Raw genomic sequence first — 17,540 nt, forward strand, 5'->3', positions numbered from 1 at the left:
ATTACACTGATAAACTTGAAATTGAAATTAAAACTATTAATTCAAAAATTGCTTACCTTTAAAATAATAATAAATATTAAGACATTTTATTAGGCCTTATTTTTTTTTATTAGGTAAGTGAATTTATATTTAAATGAAAATTATGTTTTTATTTAATCAAAACAGACTGTGTATGAACATCTTAAACCCATAAAAAAGTAAACTTTTTACTTTTAAATTATATTGTATCAGTTGTTAGGTATTAAGTTGTACTTTGACATGAGGTATTTCTTTAGTTAGTTCTTTAAATTTTTTTTGCAGGTTTTTTACATTATTGTTAAGCTTTTAAATTTTGTTTACTGCATTCAGAACAGTTGTTAGGAAAGACAAACATTGAAGTTATTATATATGCATTTAAGTAAGTACTTCATGTGGAAGTTATTATTACAGTAACCTCTTGCTTATTTAAGCACTTTGTGTCCACAGAAAAAATGTGTAAATTTAAAAGATACAAGAGGTACCAAATATACTTATGTTACTGTAATGGCTGTTTTTTGATACTGCTTTTAGTTAAAAGCAGGCTGGGGACTTTCCCACTTTTAACAATTTGTTTACTTAGTTTATAAATATGAAAGCAAAAGATAAAACTATACTTATATTAAAAAAAAGGATTTAAATTTGTATAAAATAATTATATTTGTAGAAAAAATTTACTAATTTTGATAATAATTAGATTTTATCTTTATCTTTATTAATATGTGACATATTTGATACTTAACATTTATATTCTAGTCCAGTGCTTCTGAAATGGGGTTCCGCGGAACCCTAGGGTTCCGCAACGCCTCTCAGGGGTTCCGCGAAGCCTTTTGAAAATTTAAAAAGAACATTTATTTAATTAAACATTTTATGTAAAATTAAAATTAGGGGTTCCGCGGAAAAGTTGAACTTTGGAAAAGGGTTTTGCCACTAGAAAAAAGGTTCAGAAGCACTGTTCTAGTCTACTAAGAAGATTCAATTTATAATTAATCATTTGTTTACAATTAAGAAATGGTGTGGTGTCTATTTTAAAATTTATTACTATAGCATTTTACAAAAATATGCATTTGGTGCTGTAATGGATTTCTTTTTTGAACAAAAATATATAAAATATAAGAAAAATGTTTAATAAAAATTGTTTATTATACTACAACTTTTTTTAATTTGACCTTTGCCCACATAACAATAAAATTGTCTTGCATTGTATTAAAGATATATTAATGGATTTTTTGAGTAGGAATGAAATTTCATGCCATAAGAATTTGAGAAATTGAAATTTTTATTTAAAGGTATAAAAGGAGGGGTGTTAAGATACCTAAGCTATAAAGGTTAAAGCCATAGAGTACAATAGGCTCTCTGTGGAAGGCACAAACTAAAAATGCAAAAGTATTAATTTCATAAAAATCATCCCTTGTGTTTTTCAAATTATTCACTTCAAATTTCTGAAAAGTCTTCCTAATATTATTTAGGAAATTCCTATTGTAAGAAATTATAATAAAATATAATTATAGAAAAATATACAATAAACCTAATTTGAGCAATATTTAGAAATATAAAATATTTATTTTTTGAATTTTTTGGAATTCTAAAATGCGTAACTAAACAAGAGTGGTAAATAAACGAGAGTGCGTAACGTCACAAGTGCTAAAGATAAGAGATGTTACTGTATAGAATAATCAAAATGTCAAAAAAATTAAACTATTTTTTATTATTTTTATAAAGTTAACTAACAAGTTTACACAAATTTGTGCACAAATTTTGTTTTTTAATCTCAATTGATTTAAGCATTCAACATTGAGTATTTGAAAACAGTTTTTTTCATAAGTTTAGTAAGCATCTTTTCTAATTCAGAAGCATACACATACAACCTTCCTTTTTTTATTTAAGAACAAAAATGAGCATGAGGTATTAGTAATTTGCAAAAAAAAAAAAGGATTTGAAAAAAGCTCCAGGAAACTTAGGGAAGTTTAAGGTTACTCAGGGAAGTTTCTGGTCTTTAAAACAAATAAAAGTTGATAATAAATAAAAGATAAAAAGATACTGACAAAGGGTAAGGGATAGAGGTAACAGTGATTGTAAAAAAATAAATAATAATAATTAAAAATATATTTGAAAAAAAAAAAAAACCTACCAATTGAGAATAAGGGACCATGAAAATAAAAAAAATGCGGTCAATACTTTCATATAAGAGCTAATGTTGATTATTTTTAATTGTAAAAAAAAAGCCTTGGAACCCCCATGCTGTTAACGTAAGATGGTTGCATGAATTTATCCACAAATTTTGTTTATTAATCTCAAATGATTTAAACTTTTAACATTTAGTTTTTGAAAACAGTATTTCTCATAAGTTTAGTGATAATGTAATGCAGAAGTATATCTTCCTTTTAATTATTAAGAAGAAAAATTAACATGAGGTTTAAGTTCTTTTTGCCAGAATTTTTTTTTTAAATTAGAAAAAAAAACTCAGGATGATTCAGGACATTCTTTTGATTCAAGCAGTGGCAACCTTGCTTAAATGTATAGCTGTAAAAATTATTGTCTAGACTCTAGAAGCATAATAAATAAGAATAAATTAAAAATCGGTTGAACTTTATTTTATTATTTATAAAATATAAGCTGAAAGTATAATTTGAACTAGTTTAAAGAGTTTGTAATTCAAAAAATGCCACAAGAAGAAGAAATTTCTTCTGAAAGTGAATGTGACTGGGAAGAAGTACCAGAAACTCAAGCTCCAAAAGAAGTTCAAGTTAGTTGCTTTGGTACAAATGTGTTTTTAATGTGATGAATCTACAGAAATAATTTTGTTTTTTAGCTGAAAGTTAATAAAGATATGTATTTCAAAGTTTGTCTAGTCTCTAAGAGCCTTGTTAACAATGATCATATGAAAATGAAGTTTTTGAAGTAGTTAATCACACTTATTTACTAGACCTTTTTTTTTCTTCAGCTTGAGTTTGAGTCTGCAGCACAACGAAAACAACGAATAGCTGAAGAAAAAGAGCGACAATGTGTTGAAAGAGAGATTAGGAGAGAACTTAATAGAATTGAACAAGAAAAGCAAATATTAATGCATAAGGTGAATATTTTTTCATATTGTTTTTATTTATAAGTTTGAATGAAGTTTAATAAAAACAATTTATTTTCTTGGTTACCTAGACCAATATTGCCCTTGTTTTTTACAATTTTAACAAATCAGTTTTAATATTGTTCAAAAGAGGGGTAAAATAATGCTACTGGCTTTTTTTGATTTGTGTTTACAGATCAAAGCCTATAAGTTATATTTTTTCTATGAGGTAAAGTTTAAAAAAGAAAAGGAACAAAAAATTGCTGCATAAAAAACTAGTTAAACCTGTTATTTTTATCAGTGTAAATTTGAAAGCATAATGTTATATTTATTTTACTAATAACTTAAGTTTTTTCCACTTATTTTTGGTGTTTGGGCTTTATTTAAAACTATTGTGTATAAAAACTATTTTTCTATATGTAGAAAAATTGAATGAAAAGACAAAAGTGTATTTTTTTCTTTTAAATAATTAAAATTTTTATGTTACTGTTTAAATTTATAAAATTAAACAATTTTTTTAGTCAATTAAAGTTGTGTTTACATTGCTTATATTAAATCATGTATTTAAATATAATAACAATGATAATAAATAACAAAGTTTTTTAATCAAATGTACAAGGTACTGTTTCATTTCATATAGTCAGCTGAAAATAAATTTAATAACTGTCAGGGACCAATTTTTACTTTTTATCTGAAAAGTAGATAACTTTGTCTATGAGTTTTAAACCCTGACGACCTAGACTATAAAATATATTTTGTACAAATTTAATTTGCTTTAAACTTATCATAAAATGAAACTTACTTATTTACTATTTGGGTTTTAAAATTTTACTAAAAAATGGTTAACTAAGTTTTATTTTTGTGTACAAAATCGTTTTTCATTGTGTGTTGATAAAAATACTATAAGCTATACAAAATGTTTCAAAAGCTTTTAAAAACTAAACTCAAATATACGAAATTGATCTATGATGAAGAATATACAATAACATCAATTATTAACCTAATATTAAAATTAACAATATATGATTAAATTTTTAAATCAATGTTAACTCTCAAAAATATGTGCACAGTAGATTAGTAAAGAAAAAGTCATGTGCACACCAGATTATTGTGTAAATACATTTCATATAAAAGTATTATTTACAAGGGTTTTTTTTTAAGTCTAAGAAGTAACAACCATATTTAAAAAAAAATCAGTTAATTATGACGTCTTAAAAGTTAAAGTTAAAAATAAATACTTGTGTTTTTGTTTTTTAACTCTGGATCTTTAAAATTTAAATGTTTAAGTTGGAACCCAGAATAGAAAATATAAATTTAAGCTTATACAATTAGTTTATATTTTGTTTTCAAATAATGGAGTTATATAACTTTTCAATTTAATATTTGATAAAGATCTTAGAGTTTATTTATAGAATTTTTTTGAATTATTTTTGAATATGTTTTAAGTATTTAAGTAGTTATATGCTGCTTTTTTATAAATTCCAAAATGAATTATGTCTACTAAAAATGTGTCAATGCAGGGAGAGTTGACATGGTTTTTACTATCATACAACCGGGTTAATATGGCTATCTGTAATGATGAGGTGCTACAGTCTCTTCTACTGTCTACACTAGACTTAAAAAAGATAACTACCTGTAAAACCACGAACAGCTTGATTAAGTTAGTGTTTTTTGTTTGTTTTAAAAGTTGTACTTCTGCATGTAAAAGAATAAAAAACTTTATACAGGGTTGCCAAAAAACCTAAAATACAGAAAAACCTGGAACTTTAAACAATTTAGACAAAAAGTAATGAAACATGATTTGTCACAAAAATTTTATCAAAAATATAAGTTTTTTTTTGTTATCATGAATTTTTTTATTAAAAAAGCATATTTGAAGTAGCTTTTTACAGCATATTTTCAATTTTTTTAAGCTCTTTAGACAGTTTTTTAACCAAAAATTTTGTTTTATATTATAAATAGAGAAAAAAAAGTATTTCCGAAAACTTGGAAGAATTTTCTCAAAAACATTTGGCAACCCTCTTTATATAAGTACTGGTGTACTGAAAAATAACAAAAATTTCAATTATTTTTAAAGGCTTATCATATTTTAAATGTATTACTAAAGTCAGGCTATCTAAATTTTAAACTGCTACATTTAGTTTCTATTTTTTGATTATATATTGTAAAGTAATGAGTTTAAGTCAATAGGATGGCCTGGCTACATTGTTATCAAATCTTTAATAATCCTTTAGTGGTAAAATGTTAAAGAATATTACTTTTAACTTCACCATCTTGAATTTTTTACTTATAAAAAGATTTTTATGACACTGAAGTTTTAAAATGTATCTCAATAAAACAAATACAACTTATTCCTTTTTTCTACAAATAATAATTAGTTTTTAGATATAGTATAAATTGTATATATTTAAAAAAGTTTTATTTAAGTGAGTTATTAAAAAAAAAAGATATTGTTAATTTAGATATACTATGGACAATTTTATATTGCTCTTTATAAAACAAAATGTTGTAATAAAAATTTATCTAATAAATTTTTGTTATATATAAAATAATTATTTGTTTTAGTAATTTTAAGCAATCATTATATGACAGAAACTGGTACATTTAAATTTTTCTTTTATTGATTTTGTATGTATATGTAAGGAAACAAATTATGTTTTATTTTAGTGTTCTAGTTGAGTATTATAAAATAATAATAAATTAAAAATAGTTTTTTTTGTACAGTAAATTGGTTTATTTATTATTTATCAGTAAATAGTTGTTAAGTTTTAAGAGTTTGACTGTATAAACGCCAAAAATAATAATGTACATTAAACAGATGTTTAAAGATTAATAAAAAAATACTTAACATAAAGCCTTACTTGACAGGTACATTAATTAGTGTGGTATTGCTTAATATTATTTTTATATATATATTTTGTAAATTAAAAATTACAGAGACGGGAGAAGGGATAAGTGCATTTTTTTACTACATTTAGCATTGGGTCTTATATAAAAACTTGAAATACTAATTCGATTTTACACAATATGAAAGTTCTAAATAGACTTGAGATATAATTATTAGGGGGGAGGGGTTTGGGGGCAAATCTTTTTTTTTACATAAAATACTAAGCTAAGCATTTAAAAAAAATTAACATTAGACCTTATCTGAAAGCTATAGTTATATACTGTAAGATACTTATACATAAATTCTGATAGAAAAGTATGGAGAAAAGATTATCTTTGCTAGATTTCTTGGAATTCAAAAAAGTACTAAAAATATATTTTATCCTTAATTTTTGTCAACTAACCTCAAATTTTCAGGAAATGTTCTTTGCATTAGTTGTAATCCTGTTGTAACAATTAAAAAGAAAGAAATAAGAACTTTAGTTTTACTTAGAAATAAAAATGTTTGTTATTTAGTTAATATTAAATTGAAAAAGTTTTAGAACCATTGCTTAAGAACTGTAGAATAAGATAAATTATTAATGAAATAGTATTTATTTGTCTTTTTACTTTGGTCCTTCCATAAGGAACCTATTAAGCTCTCCCACTTTGTGAATCATGTCTCAAAAACTAGTTTGAATTTTACATTACAGTAAAATGCAACTGCTAGCTAAGTTAAAGATTAATTAAATAAGATCAACATGTAAAAAAGTTTCTTTTTCCTTTATGTCCTTAATAGCTGTAAGTAATGCATCATATTTATAGTTAAAATAATATTATTAAAACTTCTGATATTGTCTTAGTTTTAAAAGCACACTAAAGATGTTTTAGTAATGAATAATTTTTTTAAACAATATGGCCACTCTGAACTATGAAAAGTTAGATGGCAAATTTGATGCTCTAAAGCTAAATTAAAATGAATTGAGAACTATTTTAAAATTTTATTAGAAAAAACTAATCATTTTTAGAAAGTTGTCTTTAGAATTATGACTTATGTTTTTTTCTTAAAAACTTATAATAAAAATATTTTTATGAAACTTAAAACTTCTAAACACAATTTGTCTAATTCTAGGCTCTTGGAATATTTATCAAAAAAACTGAACGTTATAAGCTGTTTAAAAACATCACCTGATTCAAATCATGTTTATTTCCAACGTTATCAGAAATGGAAGCTAGTTTTTGATATTATACGAGGAAAAAAACAAATTCAGACTTATTTTGATTTGGCTTTAGTAAGTAGTTTAATCTTGTGTTATAAACAAACATAATAGAAAAAAAGTTATGTAGTTCTTTTAATTTATGTTTTTTATTATTTTTTCAGTAGTTTTAGATAACAGTAACCAATTTTTTATATGTAGCTTTCCGCATTGCATAATTGCTAGATTTTCTATGAGCGTATAACTTTAAATTAAAACAGTTAATTGTTAATATATTGTTATCATTGACATACTTTTATGAATTCTTAAATTATGGTAATTCTGCTTTTTTGTATGAGCCTAGTTTGTATATAAAAACTTTTTAACAACTTTTCTTTGATATTAAACTACAAATTTTACTTATCGAACTACCTCTTAATGAAAAAAAATAATTAGTATTTATATTATATAAGTTTTTTAAATAGTCATGTAACAAAACAAAAAGCTTTTGTGACTCAACCTTTATTTTTATAACAAAAAAACTTACAGTTATACACAATAGCTGTAAGAAGTGTTGGAATAAGATGTAGACTAGTTTGCAGTTTTCAACCAGTTACTTTTAAATTTGCCACTGCTAAGAAAATAGCAATAAGTGTTTGTTGTATTTATGATTAAATAAGTTAAATATATATAATTTTACAGTATATACTTAATTAGTTTAAGGAAAAAAAATTGAACTAGTTAATTTTTTAAATTACAAAATCAAAAGAAAAAATTTAAACTGTATGTATACAGTAATTTTTTAAGTTATTAATTTAAAGCCATTGGCAGAAATGAGCAGCTTATTCATATTTTTTAAATTTTCAAAATATATTTGTTGTAGTTTAACTAAAATGTTTTTTTTCTATCATTAGAGAACAAAGTAAAGCAAACTACTAGTTTAAAGTTTTGTATTACAGTAGGGACTTGTATAAGGCAAAAAGGCGTATCTTTCATGAAATTCGTTTATGAAGTTTTGAAACAAATTGTATCCCTGATACATCTTAAAATAACTAGTATCTACTGAATTTACTGAAAATATCATCTATTCTAGTTCATTAAATAAAAATTCATAAACCTCTATTTTTTATTATTTTTTGTAATAGTTTTCGAAGTTTAGTACTTAAGTACGCACTGTATGTATGTCCCTACTGTACTATTGAAATATAGTAAGTTAATTTTGTTTAGGTTTTTGATCATTGTTTAAGTATTTAATTATCAGAAAGCGGTTGCCAGCAAAATAATAAAAATACCACAATTTGACGGAGCAGATGATATCTCTGATGAACTGGTTTCAAACAAAAAACCAAGGACTCGGCGAACTACTAAACGAAAATTAATAAACAAAAGTCCGGCTGAAAAACTTTCTAAAGTAAAATATTTTTGTTTTATAATATAGTCTTTGTTAAGTTTTTTGATGCTGTAATTATAGTTTTTATTGTACTCTAGTTCTATTCTGTAATTTGAATATTTATCTAAACTATACTGTGTATCTAGAACTTTTAATATTTATTTTCAACTGTATCAAATTATACATCTAAACAGAAAATGTTACAAAATTTTTATAACATACAAAAGAAACTCATACAAAGAAACCATTTATAAGTTTTTTAAGTAAAATTTAAGTATCTTTGAGTGTTGAAATTTTTTTTCACAGTTTTGTCTAAAATGTTTTTTAAATTGGGAAATATAATTTTAATCAACAAATACAATAACAGTAACCTCTCGCAAATCTACGCATTTGTTTGGTACGAACACTCAATTAGTTACCATTTTAAAATTCTCGAAAATATAAAAAACTATTAAAAAATTGTAAATAATTGTACAAATTAAATTTACAGTGTTTATTAAAAAAATAAAAAATATTTTTTTATACAAAACTTGAAATAAATATTTGAAAATGAAATATAAATTTTGCTACCTCTCCTTTAACTACGTTCTTTCGTTTTATATCGCACTTTTCGTGTGGATGCAATGTGTGTAAATTCTCGAGAGGTTACTTTATGTGTTTTTACTCTTATTGCAATATATGTGCATTTGAATATCAATATTATTATTGTTTTATTTTTAATAAGAATGGTTGCTTTTATTATATTACTATTTGTTTTTATTTTCATCCCTTTTTCATTATTTTTAAATCTTTATGTAGTTGAAATAAAAAGGTCTTAGTCATAGAATATTGAAGTGCTTTTAAAGCAGTACCTTTCTAAAATAAATATAAGTGTTAAAGATTTAACATTCAAACTAAATAATAATTCAAAAACTTTAAACAACATTTTAGATGATGAAAAGGGATCAAAATGAAAATAAAACTGAGAATAGTATTGACACTAATTCAAACATAAAGAAGAAAAGAGTGGGTTTTTAGTTGCTTTTTTAAATACATATGGAAATGCTGTAGAAGGCGAGAGTTTATTTAAGACAGTTTTTTTTTTCAGAAAAAAGTTGAAACTGATAAAAAGGTGAAAGAAGAATCAAAAATAAATTTTAGAAAACGTCGTTCAGCTGTTATAGCTCTAGTAATGAAAAATATTCTTTTTAAATAACTAATTTTTAAATTGTTTAATAAAAAAAAAAGTTAAAAAAAATTGTTTATCCATAAGAGCTTTATGTTAATAACTTTGTAGAAGTTAATTTAGTGTACAAGTAAATTTTGTAGTTAAACTTGAGAATCAAGAGCTTCTTTTAAATTAAAAAACTATAAACAAACGTATGTACTTAATAAAAATGTTAAACAATTTTTTTGGAAATATTTTTCATTTAAAATTTAACTTGAAATATAAACATATCTCCTAAAAGTAGTAGAAAATTTAGAAAAACACAAGTCAGCTTCGACTAGAACGTTTTTTAAAGAAATTTAGTCTTGTTTTTCAATTATATTTAGGATAAATTGATATAGTTGTAAAAAAACATTAAATTTTTATACAGTTAACAAGCATATGTTCATTTTATGTTGTCAAATGTAAGTTAGATTTTCTTTTTGCAACTGACACCATAAAACTTTTAGTAATAAATTACAACATTATAAACTTTAGTATGGTCAACTTAAATGTCGCAACTTGCTATAACTTGTTTCAAAAAACTTTAAATGAACCCAACTATTAACAAATTAAGGTTTATTTGATAAAATATTTAAATAAAGTTATTCAAAACTACTAAAAAAACAAATAAACATACATATATAACTCGCACAACCTACAGCTGAAACTTTTTAAAAGAACTAGGTTTTTGAACTTGTCGAGTTTGTACATAAAAACAAAGAATAAAAAAAGGAAAATAAAGTAGGTCTCTGTATAAAAATTAATAATGATTTTTTTTGCTACAACTTAACAGTTTTATTTTATCAATACTAAAGTACTTGTTTTTGCTTAATTTTTTTATGTTATCTAAATATACATAAACCAGTAATATATTTTCTTTTCATAGAAAAATTTAAAAGAGGAAAATTTAAGTGATGAAGAAAGTCAATATTTTCAGCCAAAGAAGGAACAATTGTCGGTAAGACTTTTAAATACTAGGTAGTTGTCTATTTTTAATATAATTAATTATCTAAAATCTTAATAAAAAACAGACCAAAATTTTATCTTCTGCAAAAGGGAACAAAAAAATAAAAATAGAAAAAGGTAATTTTATTTGATAGATTTTAGTTCTAAAGTATGTAATAGTAAAATTGTTGATATATCTTTTATTAAACAGAGTTAGATCGTGATTTCAAAAAAGAAACGAAAACCAAGAAAATAAAGTCAATATCTAGAAAAACAGCTCAAAGTTAGTGTGAAAAATTTGTGTATGCATTTTAGCTAGTACAGTTTTTTTTTTGAAGTACAGTAACCTCTCGCATCTTTACGCACTCGTGACGTTACGCACTCTCGTTTAGTTACGCATCTTATAATTCTAAAATATTAAAAATAAAATTTTTAATTTTCTTTAATATTGCACAAATTAGGTTTATTGTATATTTTTATTTCAAAATACGTTTTATAATGCTAATTCAGTTCTCTATATCTTTAGACTTTGTAAACTTATGTTCCATGACTAATTGATAAACATTTAGTTATACCTCAGTATATCAGAAATTTTGTTAACAATTAAAATTCTGAAAGAAATATTATTGTGTTAAATAATGAAAGTATTATGAAATAATGAGAGTTTACAACACAAAGAAATAGTACAGCACTCTTGCCCTATATATGAATAAACACCATTTTTAATTTTAAACAAATGCTTAATTATAAATGGAATTTGATAAATAGAATACAATGTAAATGTTAAGTATCAAATAAGTCACATATAAATAAAGATAAAGATAAAATCTACTTATTATTAAAACTAGTAAATTTTTTCTACTCGTATTATTATTTTAAATAAATTTAAATCCTTTTTTTATATATGTATAGTTTTATCTTCGGTTTTCATATTATTAAATAAATTAAACAAATTGTTAAAAGTGGGAAAGTCCCTAGTCTGCTTTTAACTAGAAGCAATATTAAAAAACAGCCATTATAGTAAGTGTATTTGGTACCTCTCGTATCTTTACGCACTTTTTCTGTGGACACAAAGTGCGTAAATAAGCGAGAGGTTACTGTACACAAAAATTATTTTTAAACTTGTTGATTATGTTATTTATGTTACAGAGTCTTCAGCAACAAAAGGAATTAACTTTTGGGTGGAAGTTTACGATGTTGAGGTTGTTATATAATACATTTATTGAAATATGTTCAAGAAAACTCTACTGATATCGAGATTTAACATTTAAAAATTTATGCAAGCTTAAGTAAAGTTTTTTTGTAATTTAAATAAAAAATACTATATTACAGGGTTCGTAAGCATCAGACTGAATCAGACCATATGTTAATAAATAACTCAAAACTATAATGTATAAAAAAGTCTTATTTTTAAAATGCTACGTCCTTCAATTAACAAGTAGGATACGTCATTTCTTCTAGTTATTAGCCCAAATGGGTGCGGACGAACAAGGGTTAAGGAAATGTCAGTATAATTTAGAGCTTGTCAGGATAAAGTTGCTCAACTTTGCGTACGAATCCTGATATTAGTTTATATTAAGCATAAGGTGTAAGTTTTAAGAATTTTTATTTAAATATTTTTTCGCCAAAAACTATAATTTAATAACTGATTTATTACTGGGTGGAAAATTAAACTATTGAATTTTTTAAATGATATTCTAGTTTTATATTAGGTGGCTTTTTATATCAAAGCTAAAAGTTCTGCTAAAAAAGTGATGATAATTTTATACCTTGCTAGAAAAAGCAGTGGACTTGTGTGGATTGCAGAAGCGGAAAACTTGATTGCCGCTCTCAAATTGAGCAAGATGCAGAAAAGCCGCTTCATTACATCGTTGGTTTCGATGAAGGGGGTTTTGTGAAAGACGTCACACCAAGGTACTGCAGCGACTGGATGACAAAAACGAAGAAGCTTCGGTATGATTGTTGTCATAGTGACGACCCGTGGTGGTGCACGACACTAATACCTTTTACTGATAAAGTTTGTCGTTTTTAAACATAAAATTTAAACATATTTAAGACTATAAGTATATACATTTATAAGCCATGTTAATAGTTTAGTTAAATGTTATCTGAAAATTAATTATGTTATAAAATCTAGAAATTTAAGTTACCAAAGAAGTGCGTTAAAATAGCTTATAATTGTTTAAATTTGTATTGTAGTTTTTATTTAAGACAAAATTGTCACTTTTTTCCTAAATCCTTCAATTGATTGTTCTTTGAACATTATAATATAGTTCTTAGATAAATCATTAAATTTATAACAGTTTGTATTTTTTTAAATCACGGTCTTTTATACATAAAAATTTAATGAATATTTTTTGAAAATAGTAAAGCAAAGTATTTTTGACGATAGGTAAATTTCTTTCTAGGAAGTTATAAAAACGAAAACATCAGCGAAAGTCTATAGAGCCTAAACCTTGACTTTCGTATGCCGTTAGACAAGCTCCATTTAAATAAAGTCTCAGTCTACTGATGGCTTGTGGTTTGATGATCGATTTGGTATGATCAAACCTTATCTTAACTTGTGCTTGTCTCACAGTTTGTCTTGTTTTATATGAAAGTCCAGGCTTAGGCTCTGCAGACTTTTGCCGATGTCTTCGTTGAATGTATTTGATACAAACGTACCAGCTGTGTTGTCTTAGTGATCAATGTATATAACGTTGCACGGCAAAATACAATGCTGACGTTACTGATCAATACTAGCAAACGGCAGCTTTATGTTTTATCATCATAACCCTTCTGTAGATTTAAGACTGCAAGTTTTTAATTGTGGCTGACTGATGAGTCTCAATAAGGATTAAATCAGTCTCAGATTAAATCATTTGTTATTAAATTTCCAATGAAAGTCAAGGTCAAGAGAAGTTAAGAATAATTTTAACTTATCAATATTTTTACAATATTTGGGTTAAATTTGAATGCTAATGTTATTAAGAAACTGAAATCACAAATTTAACGATGCTTTTAACTAAATTTTGTAGTAGCATTAAAGCACTTTTTTTGTAAGGGTAACGATAATTTTCTTTTTTGTTTCTTTACCTGTTAAAAATGATATGTATATTTTGATCGTTAAAATAAAATTTTTATTATAAAAAAATAAAGCTTTTATTTTGTTTAATTTTATTAAAAATTTACTTAATTAACTTTAAATATAAAAAGACACGAAAAGTAAGTTTTAAATGTTTTTATAATATTCTAAACATCAATAATAACAATCATAAAAATGGAAATTGATAGAGCAATCCTTTAAAGTTTTAAAGATAATTTCGATAGAAAAGGATTTAAAAAATTTATTTTTTTAATTGCCCCTTTGGCAGAAAAAAAAGTTCCCAATTATGAGATATATACACTTTCCTAGTAAATTACTCTTATACTTTTGAATCAATTACTTGTCATTGCCCCCTGATAGCCAAAATTACCCTAAAATGACCGTAACACATATTTTGGGAAGCGATGTTAAATATAAAAACGTTTAAAAGTTATAGCTGTTTTCGAAATAAAAAATAAAATTGTCTAAACAGAAAGAGTTTGCTCGAGAAGAGAGGCAAATCAGGGAAATTTTATTGTCACTGCCCATTCCGAGCAGTATCAGTGATTTCAAGAACCACCAACTCTTCTTTCTTCGTCGCCATTTGCTCAAGTACGAAGCAATTTACCCTGAAGATACCAAACCTCTGTCGTTTATAAGAGGTGAGGCCATTCTACCAAGAACTTCTGTACATGTTCTTATGTCAAGAGATAAGTGGATCCAACAGGTTAAAAAAGTTAAACTTATACATATATGATTGATTATTTATAACTACTACTTTTAAAATAACTGTATATATTAAAGTCACAACCTCACTCAATGTGTTATAATCAGTTTTACTTATTTTAGTTTTATATAACATTAATTGAAATTTTCATCAGGGACAGCAGGTAAAAGATGGAGAAAAACCTTACAAAATGGTGGCGTCAGCTATCATAAACAAAAAGTTGGGTAAAAGTTCTGATTATTTGTCGCTACCTTTGTTTGGAAAATGGCAGACGGAAAAATACAAGCCTCCTATAGCTACAAATGGAATTGTGAATATTTTTAGCATTTACTATTTTATTACTTATATTTTATTATTTTTTGAATGATTTATTAAAAGCCGGTGCTAAAATTTTTAATTATTTGTGGGAAAAAAGCATACTTATAAGTTTTTTAGAAAAAAAGTTGTCAGTATCAAACTCGAAACAAATTTAACAATTAAAAAAAAAGTTGTAATAAATAAATTAGTTTTTTAAATTTTTGTCTCAAAAACTTTTATAAAAACGACAGGTTCCGCGCAACAATCACAACAACGTGGACTTATTTCAACCGGAGATGATTCCCGTTGGATGCGTGCACATCAAACACCTTAGCAACCTGAAGCGCGTTGCTAGGAAATTAAACATCGATTGTGTCGAAGCGGTAATCGGGTTTGACTCCCATTCGGGAAAATCTCATCCGGTGTAAGTGTACAATTACTAACAATTATATAAATACTTTTATTTCAAAAATAATTCAAATACAGTAAATTTTGACAAATTAAAATTTCTGTTTTATTATCAAATAAATAAAAATAAATAAAGAATAATTTGTTATCAAACAAAAAAATTACTGATTTAAGAATTTAACCATCTCTTAAAAAAAATCTGTCTAAGTAAAATATCTGTAGCACGCTTTTATTTTACTTCATACTTTCGCAGCACCGAAGGTTTTGTGGTTTGTGTCGAGTTTGAAGAAGTGCTGAGGCAGGCTTGCAGGGAGGACAGCATCAACCACGCCTTGCAGCAGAAGAAGAAGCGCAGGCAGAGAGCAACGGCCAACTGGAAGCTCCTCTTCCGCGCGTGGAGAGCCAAGAGAAAGGTGGAGAGGAAGTATGTGATGAAAAAGAACACAATCAGCGGAGTTTCCATTGACGAAGAGGTAATTATTTTTCTTGAAAATGTTCCTTCTTACTAACTAGATTGTAAAGCAATTAACATGTCTGATTATAAATACAGAACAACATTGAGTCAACTCAAACTTGGCAAGCTGATAAACTGAAAAGTCAAAAGCAAAAGGAAGGTAAAAAGATTGGAAGTCGTTGTCGTGCAAAAAAACAGCCGAAAAGCAAAATAAAAGTTCCTTTGCCGTTCACTGAATAACCGTTTCTGTTTTAATTCCTTGCCGCCTGTCATTATCATATGCAATTTTGTTAGCTGAATTTCGTTTAGTTTTTAGTTCAAGTATTTTTCGTTATAAAATAAATAGATTTGCTGTTAGAAATGATTTTATCTTTGCTAGTTATGTATATTTAAAAAAAATCCATTAGACTAAAAGTATACAATCGAAGTTATTGGAGCTAAAGGTAAACTTTCATGGCTTCAAAACTATGCTTAAAAATTTGAAATTTTTTAAGTTAGTTACTATTACAATTGAATTATGAAACATAAGAACTTTTCGTATAAATTAATTTTTGAGTAGCTTCATATTTCCACTACTGTTTTTGAGTAACTTGAAAACGATGCAAATCATTTTATTTTAATGCTAAGTCAGTAACATTTTTATAAAACTTTGTTTATACTAATTTTATATAAATACCCTTATCCCTAACCCCCCTTACCCAAACATAAAATAAAAATCAAAAAATAAAGTCTTAATATTAAAATTAAAAATAATAGAAAAAGTGCTTTATAAGATTTTGCTGACTCAGTAAATATGCAAATGATTTGCATGATTTTCAAGCTACTCAAAAAAGTAGTGGAAATCTGAAGCCACCCCTAATTTTTGAATAATGATGAATATGGTTATATAAAGTTTTAAATTAGACACAGTATAATAATAACAAACCCTAATTTGTTGAACAACAAATATCTAGTTCTAAGCCAGAGGTCGCGATGTACTTTTCAGCTAAAACCACACCCTTTGAAAAAATAAGAAAGAGTTTTGCACAAAAGGTCATTTTGCACAGGATAAAAGAAAAATTTGATTATGAAAAAAAAAGAAAAAAAAAGTTATCGACCGTGGGTAAGGATTAAGGGAAACAGTGATAGTAAAAATAAAATTAATAAAAATCATAAATAAAAAAAACTTAAACAAGAAAAAATAAATAAAAATAAAAACCGATTCAGGGTAAGGGTTAGTGGTAACAGTGATAGTAAAAAAAAACTTTCAACCCGTGCAAAAATATCGTTGCGCAAAAGTGACCCCACGTGCAAAAGTGTCTTCGTGCGAAAATGTCCCTTCGTGCATATTTTACACCTACCCTTTAAAAGTATGCATCTCCATATAAAATTGAAAAAAAAATTATAACGGCCACAAATAATATAACATCAGAAAACTCAAAGTTGTGTACAAATTACGCGTAATTATTTTCATTAGATTTATACTATTTAGTTTAAAAAAACTTTGATTTAGATAGAATTTTCAAAGAAAAAATATAAAATATTTTATTAATTTTTAATTTTACGAAAAACTGCTTTTATCTATGTTTTTGAAAATATAAAAGGTTTTTTAATAAGTTTGAATAATTCATAATAATGTCAGTACTCAATACTATAAGTGTGGTTTAAAATGCGGATTGCAGGGTTTGACATAGGCCACATCAAACTAAATAAGTATTTAAGAAATATTGTCAAAATGTCATTTTAAATACTTGTAAGTCTTTTATTTGAATTAGAAGGGTTAAAACAAGTTATTTTTTCGAGTATTTTATTAAATTCATTCTTAACAAGACTTGTTGTTTTGCAATATGTATTGGCAAAATTTCATAAACATACAAATGTTTTATAATTTCTCAATATTATAACAAATTGAGAAAAAAATATTCTGATTATTTACTTAAATTGTTAACT

General features: G+C 25.3%; 1 protein-coding gene across 2 annotated transcripts; it reads left to right on the forward strand.

The window, feature by feature from the left end:
• Positions 1-2,637: 2,637 nt before the first annotated feature.
• Positions 2,638-15,926, forward strand: LOC145831454 (uncharacterized). 2 transcript variants are annotated; one of them, XM_082938718.1, is made up of 18 exons: positions 2,638-2,761; positions 2,960-3,088; positions 4,597-4,736; positions 7,074-7,233; positions 7,687-7,791; positions 8,399-8,548; positions 9,458-9,532; positions 9,615-9,695; positions 10,603-10,674; positions 10,748-10,799; positions 10,873-10,944; positions 11,811-11,863; positions 12,439-12,678; positions 14,219-14,452; positions 14,607-14,762; positions 15,001-15,173; positions 15,411-15,630; positions 15,708-15,926. In XM_082938718.1, exons 1-18 carry the CDS (start codon positions 2,678-2,680, stop codon positions 15,849-15,851), a joined length of 2,340 nt encoding a protein of 779 aa, XP_082794844.1. In that variant the 5' UTR covers positions 2,638-2,677; the 3' UTR covers positions 15,852-15,926. The 2 variants fall into 2 exon arrangements, with proteins under 2 accessions (XP_082794844.1, XP_082794845.1); XM_082938719.1 differs by lacking the exon at positions 7,687-7,791.
• Positions 15,927-17,540: the final 1,614 nt, after the last annotated feature.

Source organism: Thalia democratica, chromosome 3, assembly GCF_965202585.1.
Source record: "Thalia democratica chromosome 3, ktThaDemo2.hap1.1, whole genome shotgun sequence".
Lineage (NCBI taxonomy): Eukaryota > Metazoa > Chordata > Thaliacea > Salpida > Salpidae > Thalia > Thalia democratica.

What these genes read in the sequence shown, in the direction of transcription:
- LOC145831454 (XM_082938718.1), top strand. Translation starts at nt 2,678, where the DNA reads ATGCCACAAGAAGAAGAAATTTCTTCTGAAAGTGAATGTGACTGGGAA. An exon ending in AAGCTCCAAAAGAAGTTCAA is followed by an intron (nt 2,762 to 2,959) that starts GTTAGTTGCTTT and finishes TTTTTTCTTCAG; the next exon opens with CTTGAGTTTGAGTCTGCAGC. An exon ending in TGGAAGTTTACGATGTTGAG is followed by an intron (nt 11,864 to 12,438) that starts GTTGTTATATAA and finishes ATACCTTGCTAG; the next exon opens with AAAAAGCAGTGGACTTGTGT.